This window comes from Amblyomma mixtum, chromosome 2, assembly GCF_055824585.1.
Source record: "Amblyomma mixtum isolate Tamu chromosome 2, ASM5582458v1, whole genome shotgun sequence".
NCBI classification, from domain to species: Eukaryota; Metazoa; Arthropoda; class Arachnida; order Ixodida; family Ixodidae; genus Amblyomma; species Amblyomma mixtum.
Genome location: NC_143013.1, coordinates 321,365,705 through 321,384,907, shown reverse-complemented (window position 1 = coordinate 321,384,907; position 19,203 = coordinate 321,365,705). Strand labels below are relative to the sequence as shown.

At 48.4% G+C, this 19,203-nt stretch overlaps 1 protein-coding gene across 1 annotated transcript in view; it reads right to left on the bottom strand.

Annotated features, from left to right (window-relative positions):
- The window catches only part of LOC149365164 (sodium- and chloride-dependent GABA transporter 1-like), a 79,980-nt gene that overhangs the window by 21,543 nt on the left and 39,234 nt on the right, over positions 1–19,203 (bottom strand). The window contains exons 2-5 of the mRNA XM_089575266.1: positions 15,837–15,971; positions 14,300–14,469; positions 3,953–4,203; positions 12–279 (exon numbers count right to left, since the gene is read on the bottom strand). Of these exons, the coding sequence (XP_089431392.1) occupies positions 12–279; positions 3,953–4,203; positions 14,300–14,469; positions 15,837–15,971 (824 nt within the window). The remainder of the gene's footprint in view (positions 1–11; positions 280–3,952; positions 4,204–14,299; positions 14,470–15,836; positions 15,972–19,203) is intronic.

The window sequence follows — 19,203 nt, the reverse complement described above, 5'->3', positions numbered from 1 at the left end:
TGAGCGCGTACCCTGGCGTTCTTGATGGCCTTGATGTTGGGCTCGAACATGTACATGATGCCCTCGGTGGCGCCGTCCAGCGTCACGACCCGCAGCAGGAAGGCGAACAGCACTAGCATGGGCGCCAGCGAGAGCACGTACTTGACGCGGCCGCTGAAGAAGGTGTCCTTGCGCAGTGACACGTACGTCAGGCACAGACACAGGCCCACTGACGCCAGCAGCTCCCAGCGCACCTCGCCCGGCGAGTCGATGCCTCCGCTCATCTCCAGCAGCTTGTGGCTTCACGAGAGAGAACACTTGTCACTTCCTTCCGAGCTGCATCGAGTTATGCCAGACGGCTGCTTTCCAAAGCACGACCATGCTGGTCACACTGCTTAATACTATGCTGCGAAAACGCGTAAATAGAAGAGCCAGCTTTCAGCACTTAGGATGCAAGCATGGCGAAAATGGGGTTAATACGATATTATGCCACCCTAAACCTGGAAGGAATTCATTCAGCCGCTGCTAGATATGGCGTCTCTGACTGAATGGCTGCCGCCCTAAGTCCTTCGGTAAGTTTGGTGTTTGTGCCGTTCAAGGCTGAGTGAAATATTTGTTCTAGACACGTTCCTTGGCTATACTCATACAATAAAATCCCCAAGAACAAATGAGCGCGTTTCAGAGCAGCGGCTTGTTCCATCACTCGCCTGCGCCAGCCAGCGCTGCTTCGTATTGCCCCAATAAGACTCGCAGCTTCTTGTCAAACTTTCGTCTCAGGTTCGTGACTTGCTAAAAGGATCTCTTGCCGAGCCAGTTGGTGCACGCTCATGAATGTAACCGCCAAGACCGACTGAAATGGATGGAACATTTTGCTTGGTGTCCCGGGCCCACAGTGTTTTCATGTTAAAAAGCTTAGGACCTCAGCCCAGTCGCACACGCCTTGGCACCTTTGTAGACGCATATCGCTATTTTTATTTTCTATTTTCTTTTCTTAAAGGAGTGGAGACAATAACTTTTTCTGTGTGTCTTCTCGCTCTGGAGTAATGCGTAGGCCATTAGTGAACACAGATCACCGCGTGGAATTCGTCAGCGCGCAATAATCGAATTTTCGGTGTAGTTTCAGTTTCAGTTTGAGTTGCGAGACGATAGTTGCCACGTCACAAGTGAGTATGAGACGACTTGAAGTGAGTATGAGAAATTTTACTAGATCCTTGTTTTCCTGTTCATAAATTGGCCACCCCTAGCCAAGACCTTTTACCTGCAATTGTTTCTGATACCCATACATGTACTTTGCAAGTTGATTTTAGTCTTTGATGTTCAGCATACAGACTCCTCCTGATTTGTTCTGATGCACTTCTCCGAGGTATAGCCATCGATAAACGGTGGGTCTTCTAGATGATCGAGGTGTCTCTCGCACCGTGTGCATGCTCATTTTCTTCTTCCTTTAACTGCTTATGTATTTCTAGCTATTTCGCTCTCTTTCTACCCCCTTGCATGTTTATGCAACTAACTATGGTGTTAAATTTATTCATAGTTTTCCGCCTGAGCCTCCTAGTGGTCGTTTTGCTGGCTTTATTAGCCGCCATTATTACGCTTTCTTCTTCGCTTCCACCTACCCCTACGCCCGGAGTCCCCGTGGACACCCTTAACTAGGCTACTGCACGTCCTGCCAGGCGCCAGCCGATCTCTGTCCCATCCTTCCACTAAAATGGGTGCCATCTCGCACCTTCCCGTTCATTTCCGCCACTTGGAAGCCTTTCTCCAGGCCCTTATCTCCCGATTAAGTCACCATGTCCCAGCCAATCTCTCCGTACCCTCCTAGCGCCTCTAGTACTGTGCACATCCCGATTACTGCCATTACATCGCCAACTGCCTGAGCTAATCTTTCCACCGCTTGTGCGGCGTCTGCGTTGAGAAGCTAATTCCGTCCCGCCGCTACCATTACCATGTTTCGCCCGGCCACATTCTCCGACAATTTACATCTCGTCTCTCTTAGCACCGCGTTCAGGGCCCTCTACGGGAAAGTCCCGACTGATACTCGCCTGCTGTGCGCGGATGCCATCTGTAAGGTCGCGCTTTTTTAACGCCTCATTACGTTTTGAATTACTTTAACTAGAAGCCACTGCACGCATCCGGTCTAGGCGGAGAGTTCTCCGAGCTTCCCTCCCGCGCGTTCCCCGCGAACATACACAAAATCCTTAACAACAAGGGCGTAATTACTCGCTTACATCCACCCAAGCGCAGCCATACGGCTACAAAGGAAAGCTGTACAGGTTTCTGAGAAACTTCGCAGTTAAAGAAAAATTCGTCCTGGTCCGGGGCCCGGACGAGGACGAATTTTTCTTTAACTGCGAAGTTTCTCAGAAACCTGTACAGCTTACCTTTGTAGCCGTATGGCTGCGCTTGGGTGGATGTCAATGAGTATAATTACTCCCGTATAACAAATCTACTCCACCTTGGGGGATTCCCCTAAACCTTTGACCAGCACAGTTCCCACTTCGAGCTATTGATCAATTCGCTTTCGCCCTACCATAAGCTTGTCGTCCCGGTTATCTCAAGTGGTAGAGCGACTGCTTCGGTGAAGCGATGGTCCCGGGTACGAAGCCGAGACCAGGTCGAATTTTTCTCTAACTACGAAATTTCTGAGAAAGCTGTATAGCTTTCCTTTGTACCTGTGTGGCTGCGTCAATGAGTAATTACTCCCTTATTACAAATCTACTCCACTTCTGGGGTTTTCCCTGAGCATTCCCCCCCGAAGAGTTTCGCGAGGAGCCCTTTAGTTTGCAGGCGTTCTTGCCAGCACAGAAGCGTCACGGGGCTCGTTTCCTGCCTCCGCCATTCGACACTTCCACGATGCGAGAACTCGTCGTCCTTCGAGACGTGACACGCAGGTGCGGCGGCGAGAGGGGAAAGAGCATCACGCGATAAGGGCAAGGACTCCCGTGGGGAGAGGGTGTACGGAATGTTTCCTGAGCCTCGTTTACATGAACCCGACAGTGCTGGGTCGAGTCAGGGGGTCGAGTTGAGCAAGGTCATCCCAACTCGACGACTGCGTGTTTACATGAACTCGATTTTAGGGAGTCGAGACCGGTTCAACTGCAGCGACACCAAGCGTCGAGCAGGGCAGCGGGAGAGGGCAGTGGTAGCCTCCAAGATTGCGGCACGGCAATACTGTCTCGGAGGCGGGAGGGCGCAAGCGAAAAACAGGTTCGTATTTATCCTCTCCCCTCCCAACTCTTCGACTCGGTCCAGTTTACATGTTATCTGTCGTTGGGGACGAGAAAGTAAACCCACCTTCTGCAGCGGGGTTGGCTGGACTCGCTCCCTCGACTCCGAGACCCGACTCTGCGGTGTTTACATGAACCCAGTAACCGGTTCTCAACTCAACTCCCCAACTCAACCCCGTCATGTAAAGGCGCTCTGGATGCGTCTTTTTTTTTTTTGCCGAGCTCTGGGTTCGACGTTGTGTCCAACGTACAGGGCCTGTAGTTACTGAGTATTAAACTGATTAATCAGTCTCAGGCGGACCTCGGAGCATGACCGCCGAAACTCCTTTGTTCGCGAAACGTAAAAACGTAAAAGAAAAAAAAAACATTAGACATTAGTCTAGCAGCTAGAGGCTCCATGCTTAGCACATACTTCAAGAATACCTAGGCTTTAACCGAGACCTTCGGTCGATAAGTAAGGTGTTCGAGTGTTATCTCTGTGTGAGATCGTTTCATTTAAGTTACAGCTATTGAATTTGTCTGTGTGACTTTGTCTCTGTAACTTCAAGTTTTTACCCTTGTATATTCGTGTAAATATATTTCTTCGTCTTCATCTTCTGCATTAATCGGTCCTCTCCTCCATCAACACCGCCGAATAACCACGTTTGGAGAGGCCTGTGCCCCTCCGAAGGGCACATTTTTAATTTACTCCATCACTGTGGCATGAATAAAAGTGATCTGACAAAGGCGTAACCCGGAGGACTCACTCGAAGAACTCCTGCGCGGTGGTGGTGTGCTTGGAGAGCGTATAGGAGACCCACGAGCTGTCGTCCTCGGCAGAGGCGAGCCGGGGCCGCGGTGTCATGTCCAGCTCCAGGTCGGGGATGCGGAATCCCGGCGTGGTCGCGTTGGCCACCGCTGACAAGTTGAACGCGGGCCGCGTCACGTTGGGGAAATCGAGCGTCATCGGCGGAGGCGGGGCGTCCGGGTTCCGGAAGCCGCCGTACTGGCTCATCACCTGCGAGGCGAACGCTTTCTTCTTTTGAGACAGCAGTGCAAAGTTGTAAACGCCGTCCCCAAAAGCTGCGCTACTCATAGACTGAACTGTCTGCCGTTGCATACCGTGCCACTCCTGCCTCTTATAGTCAGCCCTGTGAGGCCACGCGGTGAGCGCACCATTGGGGTACGCTTCGTCGAACTGCTTTTGCAGCACTGCACGGGTCGCATTCTAAGACCCGAGCCCGGGCTACTACATTTTCACTCCACTGAATCTTGGCCCTTTCCCGCAGCAGCTCAAGAGGTAAATTGCTCACTGAGTGCAAGCAGTCTTTTGCTACACAAGTAATGAAGTGGCCGGCAAAGGCGCTCAAATCACAGCAACATTCCAAAAATTGGTTTAGTAAACACAAACAGAAAACAAGATAAGACGGGTTCACCCGCTCGGCTCTTTGAACAGCGTTCTCGTCAATGAATGACGCCGAAGTTCCGAGAGCCAAATGAAAAGGATCGCAAAGACGCGTAATAAACTCTGCGTTACCTACAGATTTTTAAGGAGTCATTTTGAAGCGAAAAGTTTCACTAGGCTAGTCAACACCGGGTCTGGCGTGCGCCGTGATCAATTTTAGCCACAGCTGCGCATGCGCGAGTCCGCCGCGTGACGTCAATGGAGAGGCGCAGGTGGTCGGCGGAGCCGCCGCAGAGCGCGGCTCCGCTGGTCGACCTTCGCCGTCGTTCGCGCGCTCTGCGCGTGTTTACCCAGTGTGCATCGGCACGCGCTCGGCTTCCCCGTATGACACTACTTGCAGCCGCGTGTTTACCACAGTTACTAAGCATGCGGAAGGAGGGCTATAGAACGCGCTTGCCTACACCGTTATCGTAGTGCTGCCAGTGCATTGTGCGCGAACTGCGACAGCCACGAACTCAAACAAAGCATAACTGCAGCTTTTCGCTTGTATATCCAGGCTTAACCAGGGCTAAGTCACTGCCAATTTTTTTACTGCCCCCTAATATATATATATATATATATATATATATATATATATATATATATATATGAAAGAAGCCAACAGCCACAGAAACCAAGGGGCACAGGGTATTTTTAATTAATTTATTTATTTTGTGGCGCCGATCAATTTAGAATATTACTGAATATTATCGCTTAAAGCTAATCGATTAGAAAAGCAGAATAGGTCGTGGGTTCGGATCCCACCGGCGGCATGTGGTTGTTTTTTCTTCTGCTTTTCTAATCAATTAGCTTTAAGCGATAACATATTCAGTAATATTCTAAATTGATCAGCACCACAAAATAAATAAATAAATTAAAAAAAAAATCCCCTGTGTCCCTTAGTATCTGGGGCTGTTGGCTTCTCTCTCATACTTATAACGAGCCCTTCATACCCCTTCCCTTGTTTGCTTAATTGCTTAGCGAGGGGCTCGGTTCTGGCAGCCTTGACGCCATAGGAAGCATAAGAGGGTTCTCACACAGCTTCCACCCTCGCCGTTCGATGACGTTCCACGTCACACCAGCGGTAACTCAGGACGTTCTACATTCCCCGCTTACGCTCAAGGTTAGGTTATTTGTAAACATAAAATACCCCCGAAAGCAGAAGATTTGACAGCCGTCGCTGTAGCTCAGAGGTAGAGCACCGGACGCGTAATTCGGAGGTCGTGGGTTCGGATCCCACCGGCGGCATGTGGTTGTTTTTTCTTCTGCTTTTCTAATCGACTAGCTTTAAGCGATAACATATTCAGTAATATTCTAAATTCATCAGCACCACAAAATAAATAAATAAATTTTAAAAAATCCCTTTGTCCCTTGGCATCTGTGGCTGTTTGCTTCTCTCTCATATATATATATATATATATATATATATATATATATATATATATATATATATATATATATATATATCAAAACATTCTCTAAGCTGTGGAAATGACATTTCTTTTTAATGAGCTCGGTTTCGCGGGTGGAATTCATGGCGACATTGCCCGCGTTTCTATGGAGACGAAAAGCAAAAACGCTTCTTTATATAGACCCATGACCAATATACTCTTCTCCAACGGTGTTCCTCGTAGCGTAGAGGTGTGTTTTTGGGAAGCGAAGGCAGATAATCAACATTGTGTTTGAACACACGGCTGCCCGCCGAGCAAACTAAGGAAGGTCCTTCTCCAGCGGTTCGTATGAGATATCAGCCGCGGGTACTAACAGAAAACCGAGCAGATGTGGAGCGCCTTCTCGTAGATCCGACGGTGTCTGCTCGTTGACAGCTGAAACAGCCCAAGCCACCCGTGCTGTCCTCGCAAACGTCCTCGTGCAAATGAGCCGTGGGTCAGGCGTTACAGCGCTTCACTAAGGACGCCACTGCAATGCAGGCCGCCGCTGGATTGTGCACTTCTTTTTTTAATTTCTTTCATTGCTCAACGCAGCCAGCCGTGCGTGTCGGAAGTGACTTGAACATAGTACTATGGGTGACGCTGATTAAACTCGGTCTACAAATCAGCTTTCTATCATTCCCCGAAGGTGGTAGTAGTGGCTTGTTAATAAACTTGCGGGAAGGTTTTAGCGCCAGGATTCATTAATTTCTGAGATGTTCCGGACAATAGTGAAAAAAAAAATCCATATTGCTTAAGTGATTTTTCTCGCTTGAGGAAAATGCAACCACAGCAGACACCAAAAATTAGTCAATAAGCCCTGAATAATTTTTTTTCTCAGCCAACAGCATAACCCCGCTTCATCCGTGTCGCTGCCACGCCTCAAGTATACTTCACCCTGCAATTATGCATTGAAAGTCGTACACACTGCAGCTATGTACGGGCCCGAGCCCAACTCGGGCCCACAACTTTAAGCCTGAGCCCGGGCCCGGCCCAGGCCTGGCGAAACAGAAAATTTTCTGGCCCAACCCGAGAGGAAAGCTCACTCCACAATCAACGGAAGCGCTGCATCAGCGAATCAGCACGCCAGGACAGCGACACCACGCGGAGCTCCGCTGTGTTTATCTGGACTCTCGCCAAGGATGACGGGAACGCCCGTAAAAGCGCAGCCGCTCTGAAACAACGTTTTACTGCAAGCGCTAGCTCTTCAAACTAACGAATCCAAGGCATTATACGAACGTGTTCGGGGCAGCTACGACGACAGAAAAGACGTTACGGCTGCGCCTGGGATCCGGTCTATGTGAGCTCAATAGCTTTAACAAAGAAAAACGCACACTGTTTCCACGTCTTTATGAGCAACAGAATCCGAGATGTTGCAGGCAGTATTGCTGCGAAAATTGTCTCCACATGGGTAATAATAGGTGCTGCCCAAACTGCGGCGGACAACGCGTCACGGAGAAGCTCTGTCACGTGAATTTGAACTTCCTGGTCGTTCCTGTGGTTTCGTTTGTGCAGGCATTGCTTGCAGACGTTCGGTTTCGATCTTCCCTTCCTTAATACCAATGCTCCCATCGCTAAAGGGTGTTGTGCGCTACCTCAAACTACAGCAACTTCACTGTAACGTAATGAAACATGTTACGAGTGCCATCAAAAAGTGAACGGCGAAAACAGTACGCCATTGCGATACGCTGGCGCACTGCCTGCGACGGACAACCCTAGGCTTTGCTTCGAGCATTTTGTTGGCGATCAACGCTTGAGAGTGTTGGGGAAGTTGAGTATTTCGATTAAGTAGGTTATTTTCTTCCCCCGAGGAGCACCAGTTTCTCGCTCGGACAACTTCGGCTGTGCGCAACAACCGTTCTCGCATGACGGTGGCAGAACCGCTCGGGATAGGTTTGCAAATATGTGCTATATTCGGCCTCCGTCACTGCAGCGTGCGAAAATGTTAAAGGACAGAACGATTTATCCCTCAGGCATTTGTGCTGTAAGCGAGTTGTTCGAATTCTTGAGGCGTATGTAGTCACTGCCGTCAGCTGCCGAAACGGCGACACCGGTCACGGCGGCGTCTCATTCCCTGACACTGCTGGTCGCAGTGTCAATGTATGTTTATGAGCACTTGCAGGAGTTATAAATTGTTATTCAAAAACATATTTGCTAACTTCATCTCCAAAGTGAAACATGATTTCACAACCAGACCAGACGACATGTGCACGCAGAGGCGTAGAAAATTTTAATTAAGTAAGCTGTTACGTTTAAGTTCCCTATTTGTGTGGACCCGCATGCTGCAGTTATGTCCCGCAGGAAAAGAGTTTCCCGTTAACAACGGAGAAACTTCCTCCTCTTGCAGTTCACCAGTCAAGAGCTTTTCACCGCTTTTGGCTGAGGTCTTCTTATTGTTTTGTCCTTGTGCCTAAGTTTGCTTATGTTGTAGTGCTTGTAGCGAAGCTGTGCAGCAGGCTTTGATGCCTTGCTTTGGCACTAGGAAACTCATCTTTGGCATTGATGACTTGCTTTGGCATTAGGAAACGCATTAGGAACAAGGCAAACTCATCTCTTGCCCAGCTGCTAGTGTTACTACTTACCTACTTTACCTTGAACACATTGCATACGATGCGTAAGTTATACATTTCCACATTTCTATGCATCAATAGCTGAGATGCCAACCACTGCAGACATCTGTCCGTACACAGGCCGGTGGTTCTCCTTCAGCTAGGCTCAGAGCACAAAGTACACGACAGCAAAATGGCTACAGGTTTTCTTCTGCCTTGATGGGAAGCAACATTGATTTTACATTCTGAAGCTACTCAACGTTCAAGAGATAGCGAAAAACAAAGCATTCATTTTTCTGCATTTTTTTCATCTACATAATGCAGCAGCCAGCACTGGGAAATTGAGCACAGAAATTCTTAACATTCCGAGCTGCAAGTATATGTAAATGGCATGCAGGCTGTGAAATGCATTGCACTGCAGCTGCAGTGCATAACTATGCATGATTAATTGTGTGTGTGACCAAAGTTTTTATGCATGCACCGAAGCCACAGAAAGTGGACGCCTCTCCCTGCTGGAATAGCTGCTATGTCACTTGCCCAGCCAGGCACTTCCCGCGAATTAGTAGAGGTTTTCAGTCACAAAGTCTGGGTGCATGCTTGTGGGGGAATTATTTATACAAGCAGAAAGAATACGTAGTTGCATTTTTGCATTACAGGGCCCGTATTACGGAACTTTGTCAAAAATCTGTCAAAAGTTATTGACAGTGACGTCAAAATAACGAAACGATGTGACGTCTACGCCTGACGCAAAAATGACGCAACGAGGAATCAGCCAATTACAGCAGAGCGGCGCCCCGAAGCATTTGCCTGCACGACGAGGGACCGTCCGCTAAATTTTTGCTAAAAGAGTAAAGAAATGCACAGCGATAAAAATAATTATTATTTTATTTTGCCAAAAAATGATGTTTAAAGCTAAAAAAATATTAAGAAAAACAAGAAGCGCAAGAAGTTAGGCTATTAAATTTCCTGGTGGGTAACTTTTGCTGCCGCGGGGGTGCGCAGACGGCGGTAAAACGTCAACAAGCCGCTTTGCACGTGAACAGCTGTTCCACGCCTTGATACTGTCTTCTTACGTGGCGACGAAAATCAAGGTACTGTGCGGTTGTTCTAAGTGCGGAAAAATCGACGAAGCCAACTTGTTAAGGTCTGTGTTGTTCGGCTCTTACGATCGATGAAAAAAGTGTCAAAGCGTGAAGCGTTGTATGTGATGTGTGGTCGTCTGTTTCTTTTTCCTCGACCGGTAAACAGAAGACGGCCACGAAGTGCGATTTGCAGGTGAAAATAAAGTTCTTTGCCAGCATAAGCATGTTTTATTTGTATGTAGCTGTGGCACAGAGGTGTCGTCGGCTGCCGAAGCTTGCATGAAAGCCGCCGGTCGCAAATAACCGCTGCCACCCGCCGCTGCACCGACAGCGCATTCGCACGCAAACCTCCAAATTCATCGGCTAGTTCGTCGCATAGCCACACCGCAGTCTGCCTCTCCAGTCGAAAAAGGCGTCGGAACAGCTCGTCCGGCAAGTCAAACGCGTCTTCGTGCGCCCTCCTTCGCTGTTGCTCGCGTCGCCGCAGCCGCCTCAGCCACATACGACGCCGCTGCTGCCGCCGCCATTTTCTGTCAAAACGGAACGGTCCAATTTTGACCGCCTCGAAGCCGTCAAAAAAAATCGTCAAAATGCGCCTGCATAATTAGGCGTGCAACGTCACCACTTCTGTCATGTCCGTGACGTAAACGCCAGACACCCATGACGCAAGAAAGCAACATGGCCGCCGGACACAGCCGACCAATAGGAGCGCGACTACGGCGGGGCTTTTTGACGAGTTTTTGACGCGTTTTTGACAAGTTTTTGATTTGACAGTTCCGTAATACGGCCCCAGCTGAACTAAAATTCAGTCGCTTGAGAGAGTTGTTAAGCATGCCAGCTTCTGCAGTAATTATTGCATAAATCATAGCAAATATTCAACAAAACCAGTTGAGCTCACAGGGACATGAACCGACAATAAAACGGGTTATGTCCCTTGCTAAGGTTGTAAAACAATGGTAAGTGCACAGACTCTTGAGTGGAGGATCTACACATGGGCAATGAGGGACGCTCCGGATTAACTGAGACCACCGCGGGTTCTTTAACGTGCGCTGACGTCGCACAGCACACGACCGTCTTTCGCACTTCCCCTCCACCGCGACGCGGCCGCTGCGTCCCGGATCGGGTCCTCCGACTCGATAGCCGAGCGCCCTAACTATTAGGCCACCGCGGCAGGGATGGAAAAAGTATCGAAAGTCCTCCGAGGATTTGTACGGTATAAGTTCTTCGCCGTATAGCAGCCACTCTGCTACAATGTGCGCAACAATGCGCTCGTGCGTAATGCTAGGCTACGGTTGCTGGTAGTCCATATATTCAGCGCCTGGAAGCGGGAAACCTCTAGGAAATATGTACCCTAATATATATTAGACATAAATGTAGCAGCCACATGATAACAGTAACAAGAGGCTAACTTTTAGCGAGTGAATAAAGAGTACTAAACTTCAGCGCGAACAGACGACGCATGCCGAAACGTTCGCACTTACAACGATTTTTCGTCCTCAATTTAATACGGAACGTCGAGCGAGGAACTAATAAGGCATGCTGACCTTTTTTACAACTTCATTCGCGCGTACTGCCAGATTAAAAGCCTAACACGTACAGTCTTTGTCAAAAGTTTAGAGCCCAGGGGGTTCACTTCTAACCTTTATATTGGCACTCCGGGAGCATTCGTGGAAATCCTAACTATTGCAGGAGGCAGTACCAGAAATCTTCTCACATTGAGGAAATTTGGAGCGCTAGAGATTCATTAAGAGCGACACAGCGTGGCTCAAAACAAAACCCCCTGGGCTCCAAACTTTTGACAAAGGCTGTACATCTCGCCGAACGACCCGGGAGTCGGAGTACCCAGCACGCCTTGCGGCTTGTTCAGATTGGACACCGCCTATATGCCAGCCAGGTGAGGATAGATGAGAGGGGTGGTTTGGTTTGGTTTATTAGGGTTTAATGTCCCAAAGCAACTAAGGCTATGAGGGACGCCGTAGTGAAGGTCTCCGGAAATTTCGACCACCTGGGGTTCTTTAACGTGCACTGACATCGCACAGCACACGGGCCTCTAGAATTTCGCCTCCATCGAAATTCAGCCGCCGCGGCCGGTATCGAACCCGCGTCTTTCGGGTCAGCAGCCGAGCGCCGTAACCACTGAGCCACCGCGGCGGGGCAGATGAGAGGGGTGGGGGGGGGGGGGTGGGTGGGGGGGGAGGGTAGTCAGGAGTGGATACTCCTGGCCGGGAACACAGCGCTTTCCCTGGACAAGAACAGCAAGGGCAGATACACAGGGTGTCCAGGCTAACTTTAGCCGAGGGTTAAAAAGTAAGATATTTGAGGTAGGCCAGGGAAACCACTTACATACACCTACCAGCCGGCTTGCGCATCTAGGCAATTTTTTGTATTGCTATTAATTAAGGAGAAATTAAGATAATTTTTCTAAATGCGTAGATATTGACTTTAGACGGCAGATGTGAATAACGATGTTGGAGAGCACCTTCAGAAACCCCCATCCTATTTATTTGCGATAAAGAAGGCCTCACGTGTATCTTTTCTCTGAACTCCAAAGAAAGTCCGCGAAATACAGAAAAACCACGCGACTAGCGCATTCGCGCGCCACGATTGTGCTGCTCTCAATCCTGGCTTGAGTGAACGAAATCAGTTGGGCGCGACGACCCCACTGCTACGGCAGGCCGATATGTCGACGGTGGCTGCGGCGCAACTTGCGTCGTCCCGCTTGCAGACTGGCTCGCGCGGGCGTCGCAACCCCCGTCGACATATCGGCCTGCCGGAGCAATGAGGTCGTCGCGCCTTGCCAGCAGCTGATTTCGTTCACTCAAGCCGCGGATGAGAGCAGCACAATGGTGGCGCGCGAATGCGCTAGTCATGTGATTTTTTTTTTTGTATTTTACGGGCTTTCTTTGGAGCTCGGAAAAACGATACACGTGAGGCTTTCTTTACCGCATATAAATAGAATGGGGGTTTCTGAAGGTGCTCTCCAACTTTGCTATTCACATTTGCTGCCTAAGTCAATATTTACGCATTTGGAAAAGTTATCTTAATTGCTAATTAATTGCAAAACAAAAAATTACCTATGATGCCCAAGCCGGCTGGTAGGTGCATGCAAGTGGTTTCTCTGGTCTATCTCAAATATTTTATCTTTTAACTAGGGGTGTGCGAATATTCGAAATTTTCGAATATATTTCGAATATTACATTTTTAGTATTCGAATTCGATTCGAAATCCAAGTATTCGTGTTGTTTCGAATATTCGACCCGACGCGAATATTCGTATCTAGCCGAATATTCATTGTGAGCACCGGCGTTCATTTCGGTCCGCAAGCCCTATAGACAGATATATAACAACATGGCGGCGCCTACACGGAAGGAAAATTCTTTCTTCCTCCAAGGGCCATGCCGTAGCTGACTGCGCTGGTGAGCTTTTTTGTGGCTATACCTGCGAAGCTGGTATAGTCAGAGGCTCAGAGCTGTGCACGAAGTACCTCGCAATACGTGCCAGGTCAGTGCCAAGTGAGAGGGAATTTTCTATGGCTGGAGAAGTAGTTTCAGCTAGAAGGGAACTGCTTCTGAATGACCATGTGGATCAGCTGGTTTTTCTTCACGACAACCTTTTACGTCATCCCAGCAACGTGCTTTTGTGCTGATGGCAAGCTAGCCTTAATCAATGCTGTGTACTAGCCATCTTCTCTGATATTTCCACTCTTCTAAGAATAATGTTCGAGACTTTGATACTTTTTGTGCAGCCACGCACACCTTTCGTGTTCATTTAATCATCGATAGGTGAACTGTGATGTTCTTGGGTGCCCAAATAAATGTTTTGTAGTGATTAAATGCGTCTGTCCTTGATTATTCGATATTCGATTCGCTATTCGGAACTAAGTATTCGTATTCGATTCGTATTCGAAAAATTTGATATTCGCACACCCCTACTTTTAACCCTTGGCTAAAGTTAGCCTGGACACCCTGCTGAAGCGCGCTCGAGCCACAGAGAGGCTGGCAAGGAAGCAGAAGACATGTTTCATAAAGTAATGCTAGCTGACGCTTTGTTAAGTTGTCCACGCCATTGCTGCGAGTATTGAGAGCGAGTAAGAAGAGTTCTACCTTGCGGCCACAGCTATCATAATCGTCCACGTTACGTACGCTGCTGTACCTGCAATATCTGGTCGGTTTGGTTTGGATTCATGGGTTTAATGACCGAAAACGACTCAGGTTATGAGGGACGGCGTAGTAGAAGGCTCCAGATAATTTAGACCATCCCGAGTTGTTTAACGTGCACTGACATCGCACAGTATAGGGGTATCTAGCATTTCGCCTCCATCGAAATGCGACCGCCGCGGCCGGGTTTGAACCCTGGTCTTTCCGGTCGGCAGCCGAGTGCCGTAACCACTGAGACACCGCGGCAGCTTTGTCCGAGTATAAAAAATGCAACCAATGTAATAGCGATTACACTCCGATTGTGTCTCACTGTAATTGTTCTCGTCATTCGTCGCTGGCTCAAGGAACGGCGCGCCTCACCCTTCACTGCGATCGGCCAGTCAGCACTCGATAGAGCAGCATCTAAAAAAAAAGGGGTGAAAATATTCAAAGAGCACGAGAGCGCGTCTCACCAGCGTGATGGGGTCCTCGGAGCAGCGCGCCGTGTTCCAGGAGTTGGCGCAGCGGGCCCACCGAGGAACCCCGTGGAAGGAGTTGAAGAAGTAAAACAGCGCCCATGAGAAGAGCACGGCGTACAGCGCCGTCATGAAGAACGAAGCCGCCACGCCCGCCAGGCCGACTCCTGCGCCATAGTTCCCTATTATCACACGTAGAGCAAACTTTCCCCACAGGAACAACGAGAGAAAAGAGCATGCGTGCGTACAGCTCCGTATACATCAGTTTGGCGCTTCCTTTCTCTCCTAGCACACGCTTGCACTTGCGTGTCACGAGTGCTGCCGATTTCTTGAAGTTTGTTTTTCCATGTTTTTGTTCATCACCGCCACAACGCGCTCTTGATTCCACTTGCTACGCGAAAAGTGACGATAGCCGTCTGAAAAGTCATTATAATCATGCGTCGTGGGAGGTACAGCGCAAGCAAGACGAAGGACGAAGCAAGAAGACTACGCAGACGAGCGCTAACTCGAAACTGAATTTTTTATTGAAAAGAGAAAACATATATACATCATAGTCACGTGAACAAACAGAGCAAAGAGCATTGGTCCGGCAAAATCTAGATCAACAATCGCAACAAATGCCACGTGGCGAACTCCGAACAAAGGCACCCCTGAGAACCCAAGTGAAACAAGTCATGAATTACCTAAAAATGATACTTCTTTATCAACTAATGCCAATGAAGGCTGGCTGACACAATGTGACTCCTCCTTTCTTATGAAATAAGCTTCCAAAATTTTCCTGGTCATTTTATCCCGGTGGCGAAACAAAATTTTAGTTTTTGTGACCAAAGGTCCAGGTTTAGACAGCAGTGTTTCCTTGTGGCCGGACCAGGTGGGGAAAAAAAGAACGGGGTGGCGAGGCTTGGGCAGTAACATTCTGTCCTCGCCCGCTCAGGTGGGCGAGTGGGACCTGACCGGGCGAGGATGGAAAATATATATCTATATAAATTCAGAGGTCGGTGGTTTGGGTCTCACCGGTGGCATGTGGTTCTTTTTATTCTGCTTTACTATCATTTATCTTTCAGCGACAAAATAATAGCCCTACTAATCTCCCATTGACTAAGTGGAGTTAGTAGATGTAGAACTAGTGAAAGTTACTGCCTCTGGAAGTAGTGAAGAGTACTAGTTTCATTTAAAAGTGGGCTAGCAGTATCAAAAGTTTCTTTTTATTAAAGGCACACAAATAGTTAATTTCCTTCTGACCGCTGGCGACACCGCGAGTGTCTGCCGCGGGAGATGCGATTGCAGAGGAGAGCGAAAGGGCCATCGAACCCCTTCCAAACCCTGCAGCGTGGATACCCTGAAAGCAGGCCGAGTGAGTCCCTCGAGAGACGGCTGCAGGAGAGCCATCTTTGGCTCCACACCACAGGAAGCTCAGTGGAGTTCCCGGCAAACAGCGGTTCAGAGCATCCTATCACTTAAAAACGTGTCGCCTCCATCAAATGCAGGGATTGACCCTGAGACCCAGTTTTCAGGATGTAGTAAAGTGCCATACCCTTCATGAGCGGACAGAGCTTGGCGATGGCTGCGATGGGTCCTGACTGCGTCACCCGGCCGGCGGCCATCTCGATGCAGATCATGGGCATTCCGCATACCACCAGCAGAGTCAGGTACGCCATCAGGAAGGGCCCTGCGCAAGAATGGCCTTTGTGTCGAGGAAAAGAGCATGTGGTCCGACATAAGACAGAGGACTAATGAAAAAGTGGGGCCTGTAAAAAAGACTAGAAATAAAAGTGTCCCGGCCACTGTAACAAAGGGGCATGTCTGAAGCAGTCGTGGCTGGTGCTTTCGCGCTTCAAGGACAAAAAAAAAAAGTAAAGAAAAAGTGCTTGGGCTGAGCAACTAATCAGCAGTCGTCAATGCGTCAGTATTGATGAAGAGTAAATATTGGCTTAATAAAAAAAAAAGACGGAGCCACAAGAGGGCCACGTGAAACTTGACGGCTGAGCTGTGTGTGCAGCTAGCGCCGACTTCCCATCTTGCGCTCCGCGTCGCCTTCTATAAATCGTCGTTTCGAATCGAGTGCCAGAGCAGGAAAAATGCTCGACACGGCTAGAATTTTTCGCAACACACCCTCTGTTCGATCCTTCTCATATCGAGAAGTTTTGGCAAGGCGCAAGTTGTCCCTTCCTTTGGCGTATGTTAGCATAATTGACTTAGGCATACAAGCCTGGCGCATGCAGTAGCCAGCCTTGAAGCGCCCATATCAATATGGCCGACTCACCCCATTCGCAGCGCGCCGCAGGTGCTCATACTTCGTTTTATACATTAGCATACGGGGACACGACGCAAAGCGACAGCCAGGAAATACGCGAGGTCGAAACAGCGCCTTTTTTTCCCCTTTAGTTTGCTATTTCGTGCCACTTTCTTTCACAGCACTCTCGCCGTACAAGAGTAGGTGCAGAATGGAGTAAACTCTCTCGGCGAGGTCTCGCACCAGAAACATGAGTAAGCGGGTGTTTGTTGTATACTGGAGTTATTCGAGGTGCCTTTCGGTATATTTTTCACAAACTTTTGACGAGTTTAAAGCGGTTACTTTCAAAACTACATGAGTCGTTGCACAATGAAGAGTAGTTTCTGACGCACTAACTTGGCGCATATGTGAGCCTTACGTAGACACTGCTGCCTTCTGAGCGAGGAAAAGCGCGTCATTTTAGGCTTTTCCTTCATTCGCCAAACACTGCGAATTCAGAGAACGCACAGCTACGCGTTTCGACCTTCTCCTCAGCCAGTACAGCCCAGTTACGAAAATTAACAGGGCTGAGCAATATGGTTTCTTTTCTACCCACCGCTGTGGAGTGGCTCAGTGGTTATGGCGCTCGGCTGCTGACCCGAAAGACGCGGGTTCGATCCCGGCCGCGGCGGTTGAATTTCGATGGAGGCGAAATTCTAGAGGTCCGTGTACTGTGCGATGTCAGTGCACGTTAAATAACCCCAGGCGGTCGAAATTTATGGAGCCCTTTACTATGGCGTCCCTCATAGCCTGTGTCGTTGGGGTACGTTAAACCCTCATAAACCATAAACCAATATGATTTCTGAAAGAGCAAGCGCGCAAATGCGTGCAGTTTTGCAATCGGTAACACTTCATATCCTCGCGAGTAACTGCTGCGAAGAGTACAGGCCGTTTCGGCGTTGTATTAGCCTGCAGTTACCCATATCCAGCCATGCGTCTGCTGGCGCATCATTGCTGTTTGAAATTGGCTGCGCTGCGCCCCAGCGACATCTGTTGAGAGCAGACAATTTCTTGCACATTTTTGCTGGGTAATCATATGTTAGCATTATATGGTAAGAGCTTTTATTCAATTTAGGCAGAAATATTCTTCGATGTACTCTTTGTAATATACTTCTTAGCAGCGTGTTCCACAGCATAGGTTTCATCGAACCCGCAGATCGACCGGCCCATTACTCTCCACGTGTCCGATCACTGTTAAATTTGCCTCATCGAAAGCAAAAGAACCAGCGCTTAGGGCACGTAGAAACTTAAACATGGGGGCATATCCTTCGCTGAGGATGATTTTTCGCCCGCTACTCGCCACGTTCGGAAAATGGTCACAGACTTCGCGAGTACCTTCTTGAGGCACCTCGCTTCCAGCTCACGCACAGGACCTCTCGCGTAAGTAACAAATACTACGCGCGCGACCCATCTACCGACAGCATAAATGAAAGTGCTGCACAGCAAGCATAAAAAAAAAAAAACCGCCAGTCGCGCACACTTACACGGGGCACTGCTGCTTAGTATGTATTCTTTTCTTTTACTTTTTTTTTTCGTAGTGCAGGTCATATTACTAGGGGTGTTCGAATATTCGAAATTTTCGATTATATTTCGAATATTATATCTTTAGTATTCGAATTCGATTCGAAATCCAAGTATTCGTGTTGTTTCGAATATTCGACCCGACGCGAATATTCGTATCTAACCGAATATTCATCGTGAGCACCGGCGTTCATTTCGGTCCGCAAGCCCTATCGGCAGATATATAACAACATGGCGGCGCCTACACGGAAGGAAAATTCTTTCTTCCTCCAAGGGCCATGCCGTAGCTGACTGCACTGGTGAGCTTTTTTGTGGCTATACCTGCGAAGCTGGTATAGTCAGAGCTGTGCACGAAGTACCTCGCAATACGTGCCAGGTCAGTGAGAGGGCATTTTCTGTGGCTGGAGGAGTCGTTTCAGCTAGAAGGGAACTACTTCTGCCTGACCATGTGCAGCCACACACGCCTTTTGTGTTTATTTAATCATCGATAGTTGAGCTGTGATGTTTTTGGGTGCCCAAATAAATGTTTTGCAGTGATTAAATGCGTCTGTCCTTAATTATTCGATATTCGATTCGATATTCGGAACTAAGTATTCGTATTCGATTCGTATTCGAAAAATTTGATATTCGCACACCCCTACATATTACCTATCCACGCAGGAGAGCAACAAATAAAAAATGAACTGCAAATAAGCATACAGCGTCACTCCGCGCTATAAATGATGGTATCGACGACTTCCACTCTCTTATGTATTGTGTTGTGTTGTGGCGCATAAGCATCTTAGGCTATCATGCGCCAATCTCAACGTATAGAAAAATTGTTTTGTGCAGAATTTTAAAACAAAGTGTAAAAAAACGGTTGGCGTGAAGGGCCTAAAATTTATTTGTACTGCCCAATTGATGAAGGACAAAGTTTTTAGAAATGTCTCTTATCAGAAGCCTTAAAGGTTGGGTAACCTCCGCGGCCATCTTTGGCTCGGAAAGGATCTCGAGGCTCCCAACCACGCAGATAAAGACCTCAGCCTCCCTCTCAGGAGTGAGAAAGTGGCTGAGGTGTATTATTGTAAGTAGGGAATCACAGGGTCAGAACATTAAAGATTTTGAAGAA